We start from the raw sequence: 17,550 nt of genomic DNA, 5'->3' as shown, positions 1-17,550 counted from the left end.
GGAACAATTCTCCCAATCCAGTCTGTCCAGCCCACTCATGATTTTCATAGAATCAGAGAATGCCTAAAGCGTGGAAACAAGTCCTTTGGCCCAAGAAGCCCACACTGACCCTCCGAAGAGTATCCCACCCAGACCCATTTCCCTCCCCTATTACTCTACACATACCCCTAACTAACACAGCCCTGAACACTTCGGGCAACTTAGCATGGCCAATTCACCTGACCTGCACATCTTTGGACTGTGGGAGGAAACCGGAGCACCCGGAGGAAACCCACACAGACACGGGGAGAATGTACAAACTCCACGCAGGCACCCAAAGTGGGAATCAAACCTGGGACCCTGGCGCAGTGAGGCAACAGTGCTAACCACTGAGCCACCGTATTGGAAACTTCCAGCAAATCTCCTCTCAGTCTTCTCCTCCCCAAAGAGAACAGTCCCGATTTCTTGAATCTGTCTTCATAACTGAAATCCCTCATCCCTGAAACCATTCTAGTAAATCAAATCTGCACTCTCTCCAAGCTGGTGCAATCAATTGTACACAGTACCCCAGCTGAGCTCTAACAAGTGTCTTATGCAAAGTTCAACATTCACCTCCTTGCTCTTGTATTCTATGTCCTTGTTAACAAAGCTAAAGATTTTGTAATGCTCTTTCTACATGTCCTGCTACTTTCAATGATCTATGCAAACAATTGCACCTTCCAATTGTACCTACTATTTTATATTGTCTGTCACTGTCCCTCTGACCAAAATGCCCAGTGGTTAGCACTGCTGCCTCACAGCCCTAGGGACCTGGCTTTGATTCCCACCTTGGGCGACTGTTTGTGTGGAGTTTGCACATTCGCCCCGTGTCTGCATGGGTTTCCCCCGGGTGCTCCGGTTTCCTCCCACAGTCCAAAGATGTGCAGGTTAGGGTGAATTGGCCATGCTAAATAGCCCGTAATATTAGGTACATTAGTCAGAGGGAAATGGGTCTGGGTGGCTTACTCTTCGGAGGGTCGGTGTGGACTTGTTGGGCCGAAGGGCCTGTTTCCATACTGTAGGGAACCTAATCTAAAACCTGACACTTCTCTGCTTTAAGTCTCGCCTGCCACCTATTTGCCCATTCCACCAACTTCTCTTCACCATTCTGGAGTGCGACACAATTCTGACCACAGTTTACAATTCTTGCAAGTTTTGTGTCATCTGCAAGCTCGAGATCATTAATATACATCAAGAAAATCAAGAGTTCCAGCACTGACCTCTCCAGCCCGGAAAAGATCCATTGACTGTTACTCACTGTTTCCTACCACAGAGAGCATTTAGTCAATCGATTGACTCATATAAGATGATCGGCTGATGCAGGGAAGCACAGTGTCATTGAGTTTTGACCAGTCACATCACTGCAATCCAACCAAACCAGGGCCAAAGATTGGGCAAAAGTTACATTGAAGTCAGCTGCAGGCAAACCCACTCTCATTTGTTTTGTTTCCCTGTGATCTCTGACTCAGATCACAACCTGCTTACAAAACTAGTCGCATCTCAGGGCAAAAAGATAAGTTTTCAACTGTTGTGGTTCAGAAACACTTTTGCGAGCTGTGTTCATTTTCTTGTGTGCAGATTTTCATATGAAAGGAAGGAACAATAGCAGCAGGGGCACAAAATTAGTAGCGTGACAGAAGACAGGGAGTATTGGTTAATAGAGGTTTTAAAGGTCAGAGGAAGATTTGTAGTGGAGATCTCCAAATTGTGTTGGGACCCTCACTCTTATATGACTTAAAACCTAGTATAGTGGCTGCAATTTCAAAATCTGCCAATGAAACAAAATTAGGATCCTGTGACCTAATAAGAAATTGACTGGATTACACCAATGGAATTATCAAATGATCAAGTACCATATGGTTATTTTAAAATTGCATTCACTCACAGGTAGACAATGAACCCCAATATTAACCATGCTTAATTTTGTTCATAAGCAAATATCCAATTGTATTAATATATGTGTATCAGGTTACCATTCTTAAATACATTAACGAATATGTTTCAACAGAAAAACAATTATTTACTTGCCAACTGCATGATTCATATAGAATTTTAGATTTGCATTTATAATAATGAATTTTGACAGAAACTTGAATTTCAACCTGAGCACAATTTTAAGTGCAAATTTAGATTCAATTTCCCAACCATACCCAAAGAGGAAACTCTACCCCACTGTATTGATTAATTCATGTTACTTGAAGACAAGTGGCAAAATAAAAGGCAGCATGGTGGCTCGATGGTTAGCACTGCTGTCTCACAGCACCAGGGTCCCAGGTTTGATTCCAGCCTTGGATGACTGTCTATGTGGAGTTTGCACATTCTCCCTGTGTCTGCATGGGTTTCCTCCCACAGTCCAAAGATGTGCAGGTCAGGTGAATTGGCTATGGTAAATTGCCTGTGGTGCTAGGTGCATTAGTCAGAGGGGAAATAGATCTGGGTGGGTTGCTCTTCGGAGGGTCGGTGTGGACTGGTTGGACCAAAGGGCCTGTTTCCACACTGTAGGGAATCTAATCATAACAATTTTTCTGTCTGGCCTTTCTTAATTTGTTCTTGAAAAAAATTCATAGTGGGATCAAAAAACCCACGACATGCAGTTCACATCAAGTTAGTGTCAGACCCTTGATGTTAGTCCATTTTATAACTGGACAAAGTGGGTATAACACTCAAAGCAAAATGCACACACCATTTCTGGGAGAGTCCAGCAATGCCATACTCAATAATACTCAGAAGAGAAGATCTGAATGTGCAACATGCTGTAAACACAAAATTACAGCAGGTAATAATATTCTGCAGACATGGCTCACAATAAAAAATGAATAATCACCAACAAGCTTGAATTGGAATTACAGGGAAAACTTGTACTCTAACAATAATTAGTAACATTGATTTGTGTAGACCATCACCTTTTGTCTGTTCTTTATGGGCATCTTACATATCATTTGTCAAATAGCAGAAGCTTATTAATTGTGTTTTTATCAGATTAGAAAGAACTTTCATTGATTATGACACCAGTCCAGCAACACTTGAGTGAATGAAAAATTACTTATGAATTATTATTTTAATATATGTGGGTGGCACCTTTACTCTCCTCCATCCTGACATCTTGTCCATCAAAATAACATAATTGAAGTTCATCTGCCCTGAACTCTATTAGTTGACCTTAGTTACTGATGTTCAATAATGCATTTGTTAACCTTTTAACTGCAATTGGTAAACTCCTTATTGAACTGTACCTGTTCTTTGTCTACAGAACAGCCTAACATGTATGCGAATGTATCGACTACAACATGAAAAAATAAATATCAGTGAAGTCTAAAAACTAAGGTTATGCTACTTTCATCATGATGTTCAATGTTAGATACAGACTGATGGTAGTGAACAGGTATAAATAGAACTGTAGAGAGAATAAAAGATTTGCTATTATTTTAATAAGTCAACTCATTTTATAGATGGCGTAGAGCTTCCATTAGGCAGACTTACACTGATGGCATTTTTACATTAGAACAACTACAGTATGGAAACAGGCCATTCAGCCCAAAAACTCCACATCAACCCTTTGAAGTGCAACCCACCCAGACGTGTTCCCCCCCATATTTAACTCTCACTAATGTACCTAACACGATGGGCAATTTAGCTTGGCCAATCCACCCTAACCTACACATCTTTTGGACTGTGGGAGGAAACCAGAGCACCAAGAGGAAACGCATGGGGAGAATGTGCAAACTCACATAGACAGAGGCTGGAATCGAACCCAAGTCCCTGGCACTGTGAGGCAGCAGTGCTAACCACTGAGTCATTGTGCCACCCATTTTTCCATTCTTTGAGACCTGATAAAGTATCAAGTTTAATTTTTTTTTGTACGCTAAAAGATACTTTAAATATTATAAAGCATTCCCACATTTCCTATGCCCAGAAAATTATTACAATTAGCAACACTTTTAAAAATTGAATGTAGATTTTTTTTACTTACAGTAATTTGTAATGAACAAAAAAAATTAATACAATGGTGCAGAAATTAACCAAAGGGTTAACCACTTGTGATAATTAGTAAAGAAGTTTTATTTTTCAGGACAGGTTGAACAACCTTGCCCAACTACATCCAAAAAAACAGAAATAGAGGCATCACATCAGATAAATTGTCTGTGCCCATTATATTTTAAGATTGGAAATAAGTACTTTTTTTTCTCTAAGGTACACATTTGGGGAGGAAAACATAAATGCAACATGTGTTACTTCATAAATATTAAACAGTATATACGGTTGAGTCCAAGTTAGGGGACTGCATTTCACCCACAGCTTCTGGTTAGGAGATACTCAGATGTCAAGAGTAAAGGGATCCATTTTGTACTAGTCAATTAAAATCCATATGTATTTATGCTGCAACGTTGGTACCACAGAAAGCCACTTCCACATAATTTGAGTTTTGAAACTACAATCTATGGGAGACAGTGCAGCGGAAAGACACTGGCGTCAGCTTGACAAAAGTTGGTAACAAGGAAATGTGGGAGCATGCAAAAGCCTGTGTAATTTACATATTCAATATCACCTTTTTTTAAAAAAAAGACTTACTACTTCCAAACAAATGATCAAATAACGCAAACTGGAAGTCTTTCTTTAAAAAAAACTTCCGAACTTTAAAAAAAGTATTTATTTTTGCAGCGCGCAGACATCGCTGGTACAACGAGATGCTTTCAGTATCAGTTTTGATGGGATTTCAAAACCTGCTCCCTAATCTGCAAATTGCTGAGATTAACTTTCGCATTTTATTTCGAAAATCAAGGACAGTTTGCAAAGTACAGGACGGGCACACACACACACACAAAACCCCCCTCCGGAATTAAACGTTTGACCAAGGAGATACCAGTCCACAGCAGCGACGCAGAGACAGTCTGCAGAAAATGAAAACCTCCCCTTCTCCAGAACAGCCACTGAACATGAGCGATGCAACTTTCCTGAGAGAGAGAGAGAGAGACAGAACTTCATACCCACAGTAAAATAAACACTCGGTACCCACAAAAGCTGCCGTCCACCGTCCGTTGAGGCAGGAGGGCTGATGCAAAGCAGTGGGCTGGAGGGGGTGGTGGGGGAAAGATTCCGATGCTATTTAAAACAAAAAGAAACCCATGCACTCTGAAAGAGTTGTGTACTTTATTATAGAGTTGGAGTTGATTCCCCCTGGTGGAGCTCTGGAGTCCCAGACTCTGGGAAAAAAAAGGGAGTTAGAAGGAGGATGAAGTTGGGTTGGTACCTGCACAGGTTTCTCTCTCTCTCTCTCTCTTTAACCTTGTTGTCCATACCCCCTCCCCTCTCTGTCTCTCTGTCTCTCTCCTCCTTGTGTTGCTCTAGAGAGACCCCTCCTGTGTAGATGATGATGATGCTTGTGTTTATTTCACATTGAAAGGCAAAGGCAAGAGAGTTCGTCCCTGGGAGACCAGAGAGAGAGAGAGAGAGAGTCCCACGTGATGAGCTTAGTTATCAGGTTTAGAGACTTAGAGAGAGAGAGAGAGAGAGCAGCTCGCAGCAGCTAACCCTCTCTTTTCTCTCTCCCTCCCTCCTATCTGTCTCATTCCAGGAAGAAGAGAAGGAGGAGAAGGGAGGGAGGTGAGCTGCCTATCCACATCCACACTAACGCCATTTTGATTTCTTTCCGGAACAAAGTTTAGAAACAACACCAAAAGTTTTTTGTGTGTGTGTCTGTGTGAGGGAGGTGCCCGGTCCCTCGGTCGCCCGGGCGGCTCAGCATCAGCAGCAACTCCAACAGCAACATGTCCCGCCGCAAACAGCTCAACCCCAACAAAGTGCACTGTAAGTACCCGCCTGTCTTCAACCCCCACACCCCCCCCTTCTGTCTCTGGGTGTGTGTATGTGTGAGAGGGTGGGTGTCACTCTGGGGGGGGGGGGGGGATTTGTTTTTTTTTGTTGTTGGGGGATATTGGGAGGTTTCTCTGGCTTCAGCTCTAGGGACACTGAAACCCCACTAAACCCCGCATCACTGAGGGAGAGGGAGGGGTGATGGAGATGGGGTGGGGGTGATGGAGATGGAGGGGAGATGGGGGGATGGAGGAGATGGAGGGGAGATGGAGGAGATGGAGGGGAGATGGAGGAGATGGAGGGGAGATGGGGGGATGGAGGAGATGGAGGGGAGATGGAGGAGATGGAGGAGATGGAGGGGAGATGGAGGAGATGGAGGGGAGATGGAGGGGAGATGGGGGGATGGAGGAGATGGAGGGGAGATGGAGGAGATGGATGGAGGAGATGGAGGAGATGGATGGGGGGGATGGAGGGAGGATGGGGATGGAGGAGATGGAGGGGGGATGGAGGAGATGGAGGGGAGATGGAGGAGATGGAGGGGGGATGGAGGAGATGGAGGGGAGATGGAGGAGATGGAGGGGGGATGGAGGGGGGGATGGAGGAGGCGATGGAGGAGGGATTGGAGGAGATGGATGGAGGAGATGGAGGAGATGGATGGAGGAGATGGAGGGATGGATGGGGGGGATGGAGGAGATGGATGGGGGGGATGGAGGGAGGATGGGGATGGAGGGGGGATGGGGGAGGCGATGGAGGAGATGGGGGAGGCGATGGAGGGGGGATGGAGGGGGGATGGAGGAGGGATGTAGGGGGGATGGAGGAGGGATGTAGGGGGGATGGAGGAGATGGAGGAGGGATGGAGGAGATGGAGGGAGGATGGGGATGGAGGAGGGATGGAGGAGATGGAGGGGGGATGGAGGAGGGATGTAGGGGGGATGGAGGAGGGATGTAGGGGGGATGGAGGAGGGATGTAGGGGGGATGGAGGGGGGATGGAGGGGATGGAGGAGATGGAGGGGGGATGGAGGTGATGGAGGGGGGATGGAGGGGGATGGAGGAGGAATGTAGGGGGGATGGAGGGGGGATGGAGGAGGGATGGAGGAGGGATGGAGGGGGGATGGAGGAGGGATGGAGGAGGGATGTAGGGGGGATGGAGGAGGGATGGAGGAGGGATGTAGGGGGGATGGAGGAGGGATGTAGGGGGGATGGAGGGGAGATGGAGGAGGAGATGGAGGAGGTGATGGAGGGGGGATGGAGGTGATGGAGAGGTGATGGAGGGGGATGGAGGAGGGATGGGGGGATGGAGGGCGATGGAGGAGATGGAGGAGGGATGGAGGTGATGGAAGGGGCATGGAGGTGATGGAGGGGGGATGGAGGAGGCAATGGAGGAGGCGATGGAGGAGGGATGGGGGGATGGAGGAGATGGAGGGGAGATGGAGGAGGGATCGGGGGATGGAGGGGGATGGAGGGGATGGAGGAGATGGAGGAGGAGATGGAGGGGATGGAGGGGGGGAAGGAGGAGGGGATGATGGAGGGGATGGAGGAGGGATGGAGGGGGGATGGAGGAGATGGAGGAGGGATGGAGGGGGGATGGAGGGGATGGAGGGGGGAAGGAGGAGGGGGGATGGAGGGGGGAAGGAGGAGGGGGGATGGAGGGGATGGAGGGGGGAAGGAGGAGGGGGGATGGAGGGGATGGAGGGGGGAAGGAGGAGGGGATGATGGAGGGGATGGAGGAGGGATGGAGGAGGGATGGAGGGGGGATGGAGGAGATGGAGGAGGGATGGAGGGGGATGGAGGAGATGGAGGAGGGATGGAGGTGATGGAGGGGGGATGGAGGAGGGATGGGGGATGGAGGAGGGATAGAGGGGATGGAGGAGATGGGGGGGATGGAGGGGAGGGATGGGGGGATGGAGGGGGGATGGAGGAGGGATGGGGGGATGGAGGAGGGATGGAGGGGATGGAGGAGGGATGGAGGGGGGATGGAGGAGGGGATGATGGAGGGGATGGAGGAGGGATGGAGGTGATGGAGGAGGGAAGGAGGAGGGGATGATGGAGGGGATGGAGGAGGGATGGAGGTGATGGAGGAGGGATGGAGGGGGGATGGGGGAGATGGAGGGGGAATGGAGGGGGGATGGGGGAGATGGAGGAGATGGAGGGGGGATGGAGGAGATGGAGGGGGGATGGAGGAGGGATGGGGGAGATGGAGGGGAGATGGAGGAGGGATGGGGGAGATGGAGGGGAGATGGAGGAGGGATGTAGGGGGGATGGAGGAGGGATGTAGGGGGGATGGAGGGGGGATGGAGGAGATGGAGGAGGGATGGAGGAGATGGAGGGAGGATGGGGATGTAGGGGGGATGGAGGAGATGTAGGGGGGATGGAGGAGATGTAGGGGGGATGGAGGAGGGATGTAGGGGGGATGGAGGAGGGATGTAGGGGGGATGGAGGGGGGATGGAGGAGATGGAGGAGGGATGGAGGAGATGGAGGGGGGATGGAGGAGGGATGTAGGGGGGATGGAGGAGGGATGTAGGGGGGATGGAGGAGGGATGTAGGGGGGATGGAGGAGATGGAGGGGGGATGGAGGAGGGATGGAGGGGGGATGGAGGAGATGGAGGAGGGATGGAGGAGATGGAGGGGGGATGGAGGGGGATGGAGGAGGGATGTAGGGGGGATGGAGGGGGATGGAGGAGGGATGTAGGGTGGATGGAGGAGGGATGTGGGGGGATGGAGGAGGGATGTAGGGGGGATGGAGGTGGGATGGAGGAGGGATGTAGGGGGGATGGAGGAGGGATGTGGGGGGATGGTGGAGGGATGTAGGGGGATGGAGGAGGGATGGAGGAGGGATGTAGGGGGGATGGAGGAGGGATGTAGGGGGGATGGAGGGAGGGATGGAGGAGGGATGTAGGGGGGATGGAGGAGGGATGGAGGAGATGGAGGAGGAGATGGAGGAGGTGAAGGAGGGGGGATGGAGGTGATGGAGAGGTGATGGAGGGGGATGGAGGAGGGATGGGGGGATGGAGGAGGGATGGGGGGATGGAGGGCGATGGAGGAGATGGAGGAGGGATGGAGGTGATGGAAGGGGCATGGAGGTGATGGAGGGGGGATGGAGGAGGCGATGGAGGAGGGATGGGGGGATGGAGGAGATGGAGGGGAGATGGAGGAGGGATGGGGGATGGAGGAGATGGAGGGGATGGAGGAGGGATGGAGGAGATGGAGGAGGAGATGGAGGGGGGATGGAGGGGGGATGGAGGGGGGAAGGAGGAGGGGATGGAGGAGGGATGGAGGGGGGATGGAGGAGATGGAGGAGGGATGGAGGGGGGGATGGAGGGGGGATGGAGGAGGGATGGAGGGGATGGAGGAGGGATGGAGGGGGGATGGAGGAGATGGAGGGGGGATGGAGGGGATGGAGGGGGGAAGGAGGAGGGGATGATGGAGGGGATGGAGGGGGGATGGAGGGGGGAAGGAGGAGGGGATGATGGAGGGGATGGAGGGGGGATGGAGGAGATGGAGGAGGGATGGAGGGGGATGGAGGAGATGGAGGAGGGATGGAGGTGATGGAGGGGGGATGGAGGAGGGATGGGGGATGGAGGAGGGATGGGGGGGATGGAGGGGAGGGATGGAGGAGATGGAGGGGGGATGGAGGAGATGGAGGGGGGATGGAGGAGGGATGGGGGGATGGAGGAGGGATGGAGGGGATGGAGGAGATGGAGGGGGATGGAGGAGATGGAGGGGGGATGGAGGAGGGATGGAGGGGGGATGGAGGAGGGGATGATGGAGGGGATGGAGGAGGGATGGAGGTGATGGAGGAGGGGATGATGGAGGGGATGGAGGAGGGATGGAGGTGATGGAGGAGGGATGGAGGGGGAATGGGGGAGATGGAGGGGGGATGGAGGAGATGGAGGGGAGATGGAGGAGGGATGGGGGAGATGGAGGGGAGATGGAGGGGAGATGGAGGAGGGATGGGGGAGATGGAGGGGAGATGGAGGGGAGATGGAGGGGAGATGGAGGAGGGATGGGGGAGATGGAGGGGAGATGGAGGAGGGATGGGGGAGATGGAGGGGAGATGGAGGAGGGATGGGGGAGATGGAGGGGAGATGGAGGAGGGATGGGGGAGATGGTGGAGGGATGGGGGAGATGGAGGGGAGATGGAGGAGGGATGGGGAGATGGAGGAGGGATGGGGGAGATGGAGGGGAGATGGAGGGGAGATGGAGGAGGGATGGGGGAGATGGAGGGGAGATGGAGGAGGGATGGGGGAGATGGAGGGGAGATGGAGGAGGGATGGGGGAGATGGAGGGGAGATGGAGGAGGGATGGGGGAGATGGAGGGGAGATGGAGGAGGGATGGGGGAGATGGAGGGGAGATGGAGGGGAGATGGAGGAGGGATGGGGGAGATGGAGGGGAGATGGAGGAGGGATGGGGGAGATGGAGGGGAGATGGAGGAGGGATGGGGGAGATGGAGGGGAGATGGAGGAGGGATGGGGGAGATGGAGGGGAGATGGAGGAGGGATGGGGGAGATGGAGGGGAGATGGAGGAGGGATGGGGGAGATGGAGGAGGGATGGGGGAGATGGAGGGGAGATGGAGGAGGGATGGGGAGATGGAGGAGGGGATGGGGGAGATGGAGGGGAGATGGAGGGGAGATGGAGGAGGGATGGGGGAGATGGAGGGGAGATGGAGGAGGGATGGGGGAGATGGAGGGGAGATGGAGGAGGGATGGGGGAGATGGAGGGGAGATGGAGGAGGGATGGGGGAGATGGAGGGGAGATGGAGGAGGGATGGAGGAGATGGAGGGGAGATGGAGGAGGGATGGGGGGGATGGAGGAGGAATGGAGGGGGGATGGAGGGGGGATGGAGGAGGGATGGAGGAGATGGAGGGGAGATGGAGGAGGGATAGGGGAGATGGAGGGGAGATGGAGGAGGGATGGGGGAGATGGAGGAGATGGAGGGGAGATGGAGGAGGGATGGGGGAGATGGAGGGGGATGGAGGGGAGATGGAGGAGGGATGTGGGAGATGGAGAAGGGATGGGGGAGATGGAGGGGGGATGGATGAAGGATGGAGGAGGGATGGAGGAGGCGATGGAGGGGGGATGGAGGAGGCGATGGAGGGGGATGGAGGAGGGGATTTAGGAGGCGATGGAGGGGGGATTTAGGAGGTGATGGAGCGGGGATGGAGCGGGGATGGAGGAGGCGATGGAGGGGGGATGGAGGAGGCGATGGAGGAGATGGAGGGGGAATGGAGGAGATGGAGGGGGAATGGAGGGGGGCTGAGGGGGGGGTGGAGGAGATGGAGGGGGAAATGGAGGAGATGGAGGGGGGATGGAGGATGCGATGGAGGGGGAATGGGGGAGATGGAGGAGACGGAGGGGGGATGGAGGAGGCGATGGAGGGGGCATGGAGGAGATGGAGGGGGGATGGAGGAGGTGATGGAGGGGATGGAGGAGATGGAGGAGGCGATGGAGGGGGGATGGAGGAGGGATGTAGGGGGGATGGAGGAGGGATGTAGGGGGGATGGAGGAGGGGATGGACGTGATGGAGGAGGGGATGGAGGAGATGGAGGGGAGACGGAGGAGATTGAGGGGGGATGGAGGCGGAGATGGAGGAGGAGATGGAGAAGGGGATGGAGGCGAAGGAGGGGGATGGAGGAGATGGGGGGGATGGAGGAGGGGATGGAGGTGGAGATGGAGGAGAATGGAGGAGATGGAGGGGGATGGAGGAGATGGAGGAGCTGGGGGGGATGGAGGTGGAGATGGAGGAGATGGAGGAGATGGAGGGGGGATGGAGGAGATGGAAGGGATGGAGGGGGGATGGAGGAGATGGAGGGGGGATGGAGGAGATGGAGGGGGTGGAGGAGCTGAGGGGATGGAGGCGGAGATGGAGGAGATGGAGGCGGAGATGGAGGGGGGATGGAGGAGGAGATGGAGGGGGTGGAGGAGGAGATGGAGGGGGTGGAGGAGGCGATGGAGGGGGTGGAGGAGGCGATGGAGGAGATGGAGGGGGAATGGACGGAGGATGGGGGATGGAGGAGGAGATGGAGGAGATGGAGGGGGAATGGATGGAGGAGGAGATGGAGGGGGAATGGATGGAGGAGGAGATGGAGGAGGAGATGGAGGGGGTGGAGGAGGCGATGGAGGAGATGGAGGGGGGATGGAGGAGATGGAGGGGGGATGGAGGGGGAATGGAGGTGGAGATGGAGGAGATGGAGGGGGAATGGAGGAGATGGAGGAGGAGATGGAGGGGGTGGAGGAGGCGATGGAGGAGATGGAGGGGGAATGGACGGAGGATGGGGGATGGAGGAGGAGATGGAGGAGGAGATGGAGGGGGGATGGAGGTGGAGATGGAGGAGATGGAGGGGGGATGGAGGAGATGGAGGGGGGATGGAGGGGGAATGGAGGGGGGATGGGGATGGAGGAGATGGAGAAGGGGATGGGGGATGGGGATGGGGCGAGGGAGAAGGGGATGGGGGGATGGAGGTGATGGAGCGGGGAAGGAGAAGGGGATGGGGGGATGGAGGAGATGGAGAATAGGATGGGGGATGGAGGAGATGGAGGGGAGATGGAGAAGGGGATGGAGGCGAAGGAGGGGGATGGAGGAGATGAGGGGGATGGAGGAGGGGATGGAGGGGGGATGGAGGTGGAGATGGAGGAGAATGGAGGAGATGGAGGAGATGGAGGAGCTGGGGGGGATGGAGGTGGAGATGGAGGGGGGATGGAGGAGGCGATGGAGGGGATGGAGGGGGGATGGAGGAGATGGAGGGGGAATGGAGGGGGGATGGAGGAGATGGAGGGGGGATGGAGGAGATGGAGGGGGGATGGAGGGGGAATGGAGGGGGGATGGAGGAGATGGAGGGGGAATGGAGGGGGGATGGAGGAGATGGAGAAGGGGATGGGGGGATGGAGGGGGGATGGAGGAGATGGAGGGGGAATGGAGGGGGGATGGAGGAGATGGAGAAGGGGATGGAGGGATGGAGGTGATGGAGGGGGGATGGAGGGGGGATGGAGGAGATGGAGGGGGAATGGAGGGGGGATGGAGGAGATGGAGAAGGGGATGGGGATGGGGATGGGGCGAGGGAGAAGGGGATGGGGGGATGGAGGTGATGGAGCGGGGATGGAGAAGGGGATGGGGGGATGGAGAATAGGATGGGGGATGGAGGAGATGGAGGGGAGATGGAGAAGGGGATGGAGGCGAAGGAGGGGGATGGAGGAGATGGGGGATGGAGTGGAGGGGGATGGAAAGGAGGGAGATGGGAGGGGGATGGAAGGGGATGGAGGGGAGGGAGGGGGGATGGAGGGGGAGGGGGAGGGGAATGGAGGTGGTGGGGGTTGGAAGGGGAGGGGGTGGAGGATGGCGGGGACAGGATGGAGGGGGTGGGGTGTGGAGGGGTTTGTGGATGGAGGGGGATTTGGATGGGGGGGCGGAGATGGAGGGGGAATGGGGATGATGGGGGGATGGATGGGGTGGGATGGAGGGGGGATGGTGGAGATGGCGGAGGGATGGAGGAGATGGAGGGGGGGGATGGAGGTGGATGGGGACAGATATAGAGGGGGAGGGGAGGTGGAGGGGGGATGGAGATGGAGGGGGGAGGGGAGGGGAGGTGGAGGGGGAGGAAAGATGGAGGGGGAGGGGAGGGGAGGGGGAGGATGGAGGGGAGATGGATGGGGTGAAGGGGAGATGGATGGGGGAGGGGAGATGGATGGGGGAGGGGAGATGGATGGGGGAGGGGAGATGGATGGGGGAGGGGAGATGGATGGGGGAGGGGAGATGGATGGGGGGAGGGGAGATGGATGGGGAAGGGGAGATGGATGGGGGGAGGGGAGATGGATGGGGAAGGGGAGATGGATGGGGGGAGGGGAGATGGATGGGGGGAGGGGAGATGGATGGGGAAGGGGAGGTGGATGGAGATGGAAGGGGGATGGGAGATGGATGGGGGAGGGGGAGGAGGAGGGGAGATGGATGGGGGGAGGGGGAGGGGAGGGGAGGGGGAGGGAGATGGAGGGGAGGGGGATGGAGGGAAGGGGGATGCGAGGGGAGGGGGATGGAGGGGGGGAAGCAGGGGGAGGGGGATGCAGGGGCAGGGGGATGGAGGGGGAGCGGGAGGGGGTGGGATGGAGATGGAGGGGAAATGGAGGGGGGTTGGAGATGAAGGGGGGATGGAGATGGAGATAGAGATGGAGATGGGGATGGAGATGGGGATGGAGGGGGGATGGGGATGGAGATGGAGATCGAGATGGGGGAGGGAGATGTAGGGGGATGGAAATGGAGGGGGGATGGAGATGCAGTGGGGAGGGAGATGGAGGTGGAGGGGTAGGGGGATGGAGGGGGGATGGAGATGGAGGGGGGATGGAGATGGAGGGGGGAATGAAGGGGGGATGGAGATGGAAGGTGGATGGTGATGGAGATGGAGATGGAATGGGGTGTGGAGATGGAGGGGGAGGGAGAGGAGGAGGGAGATGGAGGCTGGAGGGGAGGGAGATGGAGGGAGGATGGAGATGGGGAAAGGGGGGATGGGGATTGAGATGGAGATGGAGGGGGGATGGGGATGGGGATGGAGGGGGGATGGTGATGGAGATGGAGGGGGGATGGGGATGGAGATGGAGATGCAGGGGGGAGGGAGATGGAGATGGAGGGGGGATGGGGATGGAGATGGAGGGGGGATGGAGATGGAGATGGGATGGGGATGGAGGGGGGATGTGGATGGGGATGGAGGGGGGATGGGGATGGGGATGGAGGGGGGATGGAGATGGAGGGGGGATGGGGATGGAGATGGAGGGGGGATGGGGATGGAGGGGGGATAGAGATGGAGGGGGGATGGAGATGGAGGGGGGATGCAGATGGAGATGAAGAGGGGATGGAGATGGAGGGATGGAGATGGGGAAGGAGGGGGGGATGGAGATGGGGAAGGAGGGGGGATGGGGATGGAGATGGAGGGGGGATGGAGATGGAGGGGGGATGGAGGTGGAGGGGGATGGAGATGGAGATGGAGGGGGGAGGGAGGTGGAGCTGGAGGGGGGATGGAGATGGAGATGGAAATGGAGGGGGGATGGGGATGGAGCTGGAGATCGAGATGGGGGAGAGGGAGATGTAGGGGGAGGGATATCGAGGGGGGAGGGAGATGGATGGGGAGGGAAATGGAGATGGAGATGCAGTGGGGAGGGAGGTGGAGGGGGAGGGAGATGGAGGTGGCGGGAGGTGGAGGGTGGAGGGAGATGGAGGTGGAGGAGGGAAGGAGATGGATGGGGGATGGAGATGGAGGGGGAATGAAGGGGGGATGGGGATGGAGATGGAGAGGGGATGGAGATGGAAGGTGGATGGTGATGGAGATGGAATGGGGGGTGGAGATGGAGGGGGAGGGGGAGGAGGAGGGGGGAGATGGAGGCTGGAGGGGGAGGGAGATGTAGGCAGGAGGGAGATGGAGATGGAGGCGGAGGGGATGGAGATGGAGGCGGAGGGGATGGAGATGAAGATGGAGGGGGGATGGAGATGGAGGGGGGATGGAGATGGAGGGGGGAGGGAGATGGGGAAGGAGGGGGGATAGAGATGGGGAAGGAGGGGGGATGGAGATGGAGCTGGAGGGGGGATGGAGATGGACGGGGGATGGAGGTGGAGGGGGACGGAAATGGCGATGGAGATCGAGATGGGGGAGGGAGATCGAGGGGGGAGGGAGATTGGAGGGGGATGGAGATGGAGATGGAGGGGGGAGGGAGGTGGAGGGAGATGGAGATGGAGTGGGGAGGGGGAATGGAGATGGAGATGGAGGGAGAATGGATATGGGGAGGGGATGGAGATGGAAATGGAGGGGGGATGGAGATGGAGGGGGGATGGAGGGGGGAGGGAGATGGAGATGGAGGCTGGAGGGGGAGGGAGATGTAGGCAGGAGGGAGATGGACATGGAGGCGGAGGGGATGGAGATGAAGATGGAGATGGAGGCGGGGGGATGGAGATGGAGGGGGGATGCAGATGGGGAAGGAGGGGGGATAGAGATGGGGAAGGAGGGGGGATGGAGATGGAGGGGGAATGGAGATGGAGGGGGGGATGGAGATGGAGGGGGGATGGGGAGGGGGATGGAATTGGAGGTGGGATGGAGATGGAGATGGAGGGATGGAGATGGAGAGGGGATAGAGATGGAGGGGTGATGGGGATGGAGATGGAGGGGGGATAGAGATGGAGATGGAGATGGAAGGGGGAGGGGGATGGAGATGGAGAAGGAGATGGAGGGGGGATGGAGATGGATGGGGGATGGAGATGGAGGGGGGATGGAGATGGAGGGGGGATGGAGTTGGAGATGGAGGGGGAGATGGAGATGGAGGGGGGATAGAGGGAAATGGAGATGGAGGGGGGATGGAGTTGGAGATGGAGGGGGAGATGGAGATGGAGGGGGGAGGGGGGATGGAGAGGGGGATGAGAGGGGGGGTGCAGATGGAGATGGAGGGGGGTGGGGATGGAGGGGGGATGGAGATGGGGATGAGAGGGGGGATGGAGATGGAGATGGAGGGGGGGTGGAGATGGAGGGGGGATGGAGATGGAGGGGGAATGGAGATGGAGATGGAGGGGGGATGGAGATGGAGGGGGGGATGGGGATGGAGATGGAGGGGGGATGGGGAGGGGGATGGAATTGGAGGTGGGATGGGGATGGAGATGGAGGGATGGAGATGGAGATGGAGGGGGGATAGAGATGGAGGGGTGATGGGGATGGAAATGGAGGGGGGATGGGGATGGAAATGGAGGGGGGATGGGGATGGAAATGGAGGGGGGATGGAAATGGAGATGGAGGCTGGAGGGGGAGGGAGATGTAGGCAGGAGAGAGATGGAGGCGGCGGGGATGGAGATGGAGATGGAAGGGGTAGGGAGATGGAGATGGAAGGGGGATGGGGAGGGAGATGGAGGGGGGAGGGAGATGGAGGGGGGATGGAGATGGAGGGGGGATGGAGATGGAGGGGGGATGGGGATGGAGATGGAGGGGGGATGGGGATGGAGATGGAGGGGGGATGGGGATGGAGATGGAGGGAGGATGGGGATGGAGATGGAGGGGGGATGGAGATTGAGATGGAGGGGAGATGGGGATGGAGATGGAGGGAGGATGGGGATGGAGATGGAGGGGGGATGGGGATGGAGATGGAAGGGGGAGGGGGATGGAGATGGAGAAGGAGATGGAGGGGGGATGGAGATGGAGATTGAAGGGGAATGGAGATGGAGGGAGGATGGAGATGGAGATGGAGGGGGGATAGAGATGGAGGGGGGATAGAGATGGAGGGGGATGCAGATGGAGATGGAGGGGGGATGGAGATGGAGATGAAGAGGGGATGGAGATGGAGGGATGGAGATGGGGAAGGAGGGGGGGATGGAGATGGGGAAGGAGGGGGGATGGGGATGGAGATGGAGGGGGGATGGAGATGGAGCTGGAGGAGGGATAGAGATGGAGATGGAGGGGGGATGGAGATGGAGGGGGGATGGAGATGGAGGGGGGATGGAGATGGAGGGGGATGGAGATGGAGGGGGGATGGAGATGGAGGAGGGATGGAGATGGAGGAGGGATGGAGATGGAGATGGAGGAGGGATGGAGATGGAGCTGGAGGAGGGATGGGGGGGAGGGAGATGTAGGGGGAGGGATATCGAGGGGGGAGGGAGATGGATGGGGAGGGAAATGGAGATGGAGATGCAGTGGGGAGGGAGGTGGAGGGGGAGGGAGATGGAGGTGGTGGGAGGTGGAGGGTGGAGGGAGATGGAGGTGGAG

General features: G+C 56.5%; 1 protein-coding gene and 1 long non-coding RNA gene across 6 annotated transcripts in view; one reads left to right on the top strand and one right to left on the bottom strand.

Moving 5' to 3' along the window:
* Nucleotides 1–5,212, bottom strand: part of LOC140464868 (uncharacterized) — a 60,602-nt gene extending 55,390 nt beyond the window's left edge. For all 3 annotated transcript variants that reach the window (XR_011954998.1, XR_011954999.1, XR_011955000.1), the window contains exon 1: nucleotides 5,033–5,212. This is a non-coding gene — a long non-coding RNA (uncharacterized lncRNA). The remainder of the gene's footprint in view (nucleotides 1–5,032) is intronic.
* Nucleotides 5,166–17,550, top strand: part of rreb1a (ras responsive element binding protein 1a) — a 285,692-nt gene continuing 273,307 nt past the window's right edge. For 2 of the 3 annotated variants that reach the window (XM_072560425.1, XM_072560423.1), the window contains exon 1: nucleotides 5,167–5,823. In XM_072560425.1, coding sequence (XP_072416526.1) covers nucleotides 5,784–5,823 — 40 coding nt within the window. In that variant the 5' untranslated portion in view covers nucleotides 5,167–5,783. Of the gene's footprint in view, nucleotides 5,824–17,550 lie in introns of all 3 variants that reach the window. The other variant, XM_072560424.1, reaches the window with a different exon arrangement.

Source organism: Chiloscyllium punctatum, chromosome 41 (assembly GCF_047496795.1).
Source record: "Chiloscyllium punctatum isolate Juve2018m chromosome 41, sChiPun1.3, whole genome shotgun sequence".
In the NCBI taxonomy this organism is placed as follows: domain Eukaryota; kingdom Metazoa; phylum Chordata; class Chondrichthyes; order Orectolobiformes; family Hemiscylliidae; genus Chiloscyllium; species Chiloscyllium punctatum.
This window is presented reverse-complemented; position numbering and strand designations above follow the sequence as displayed.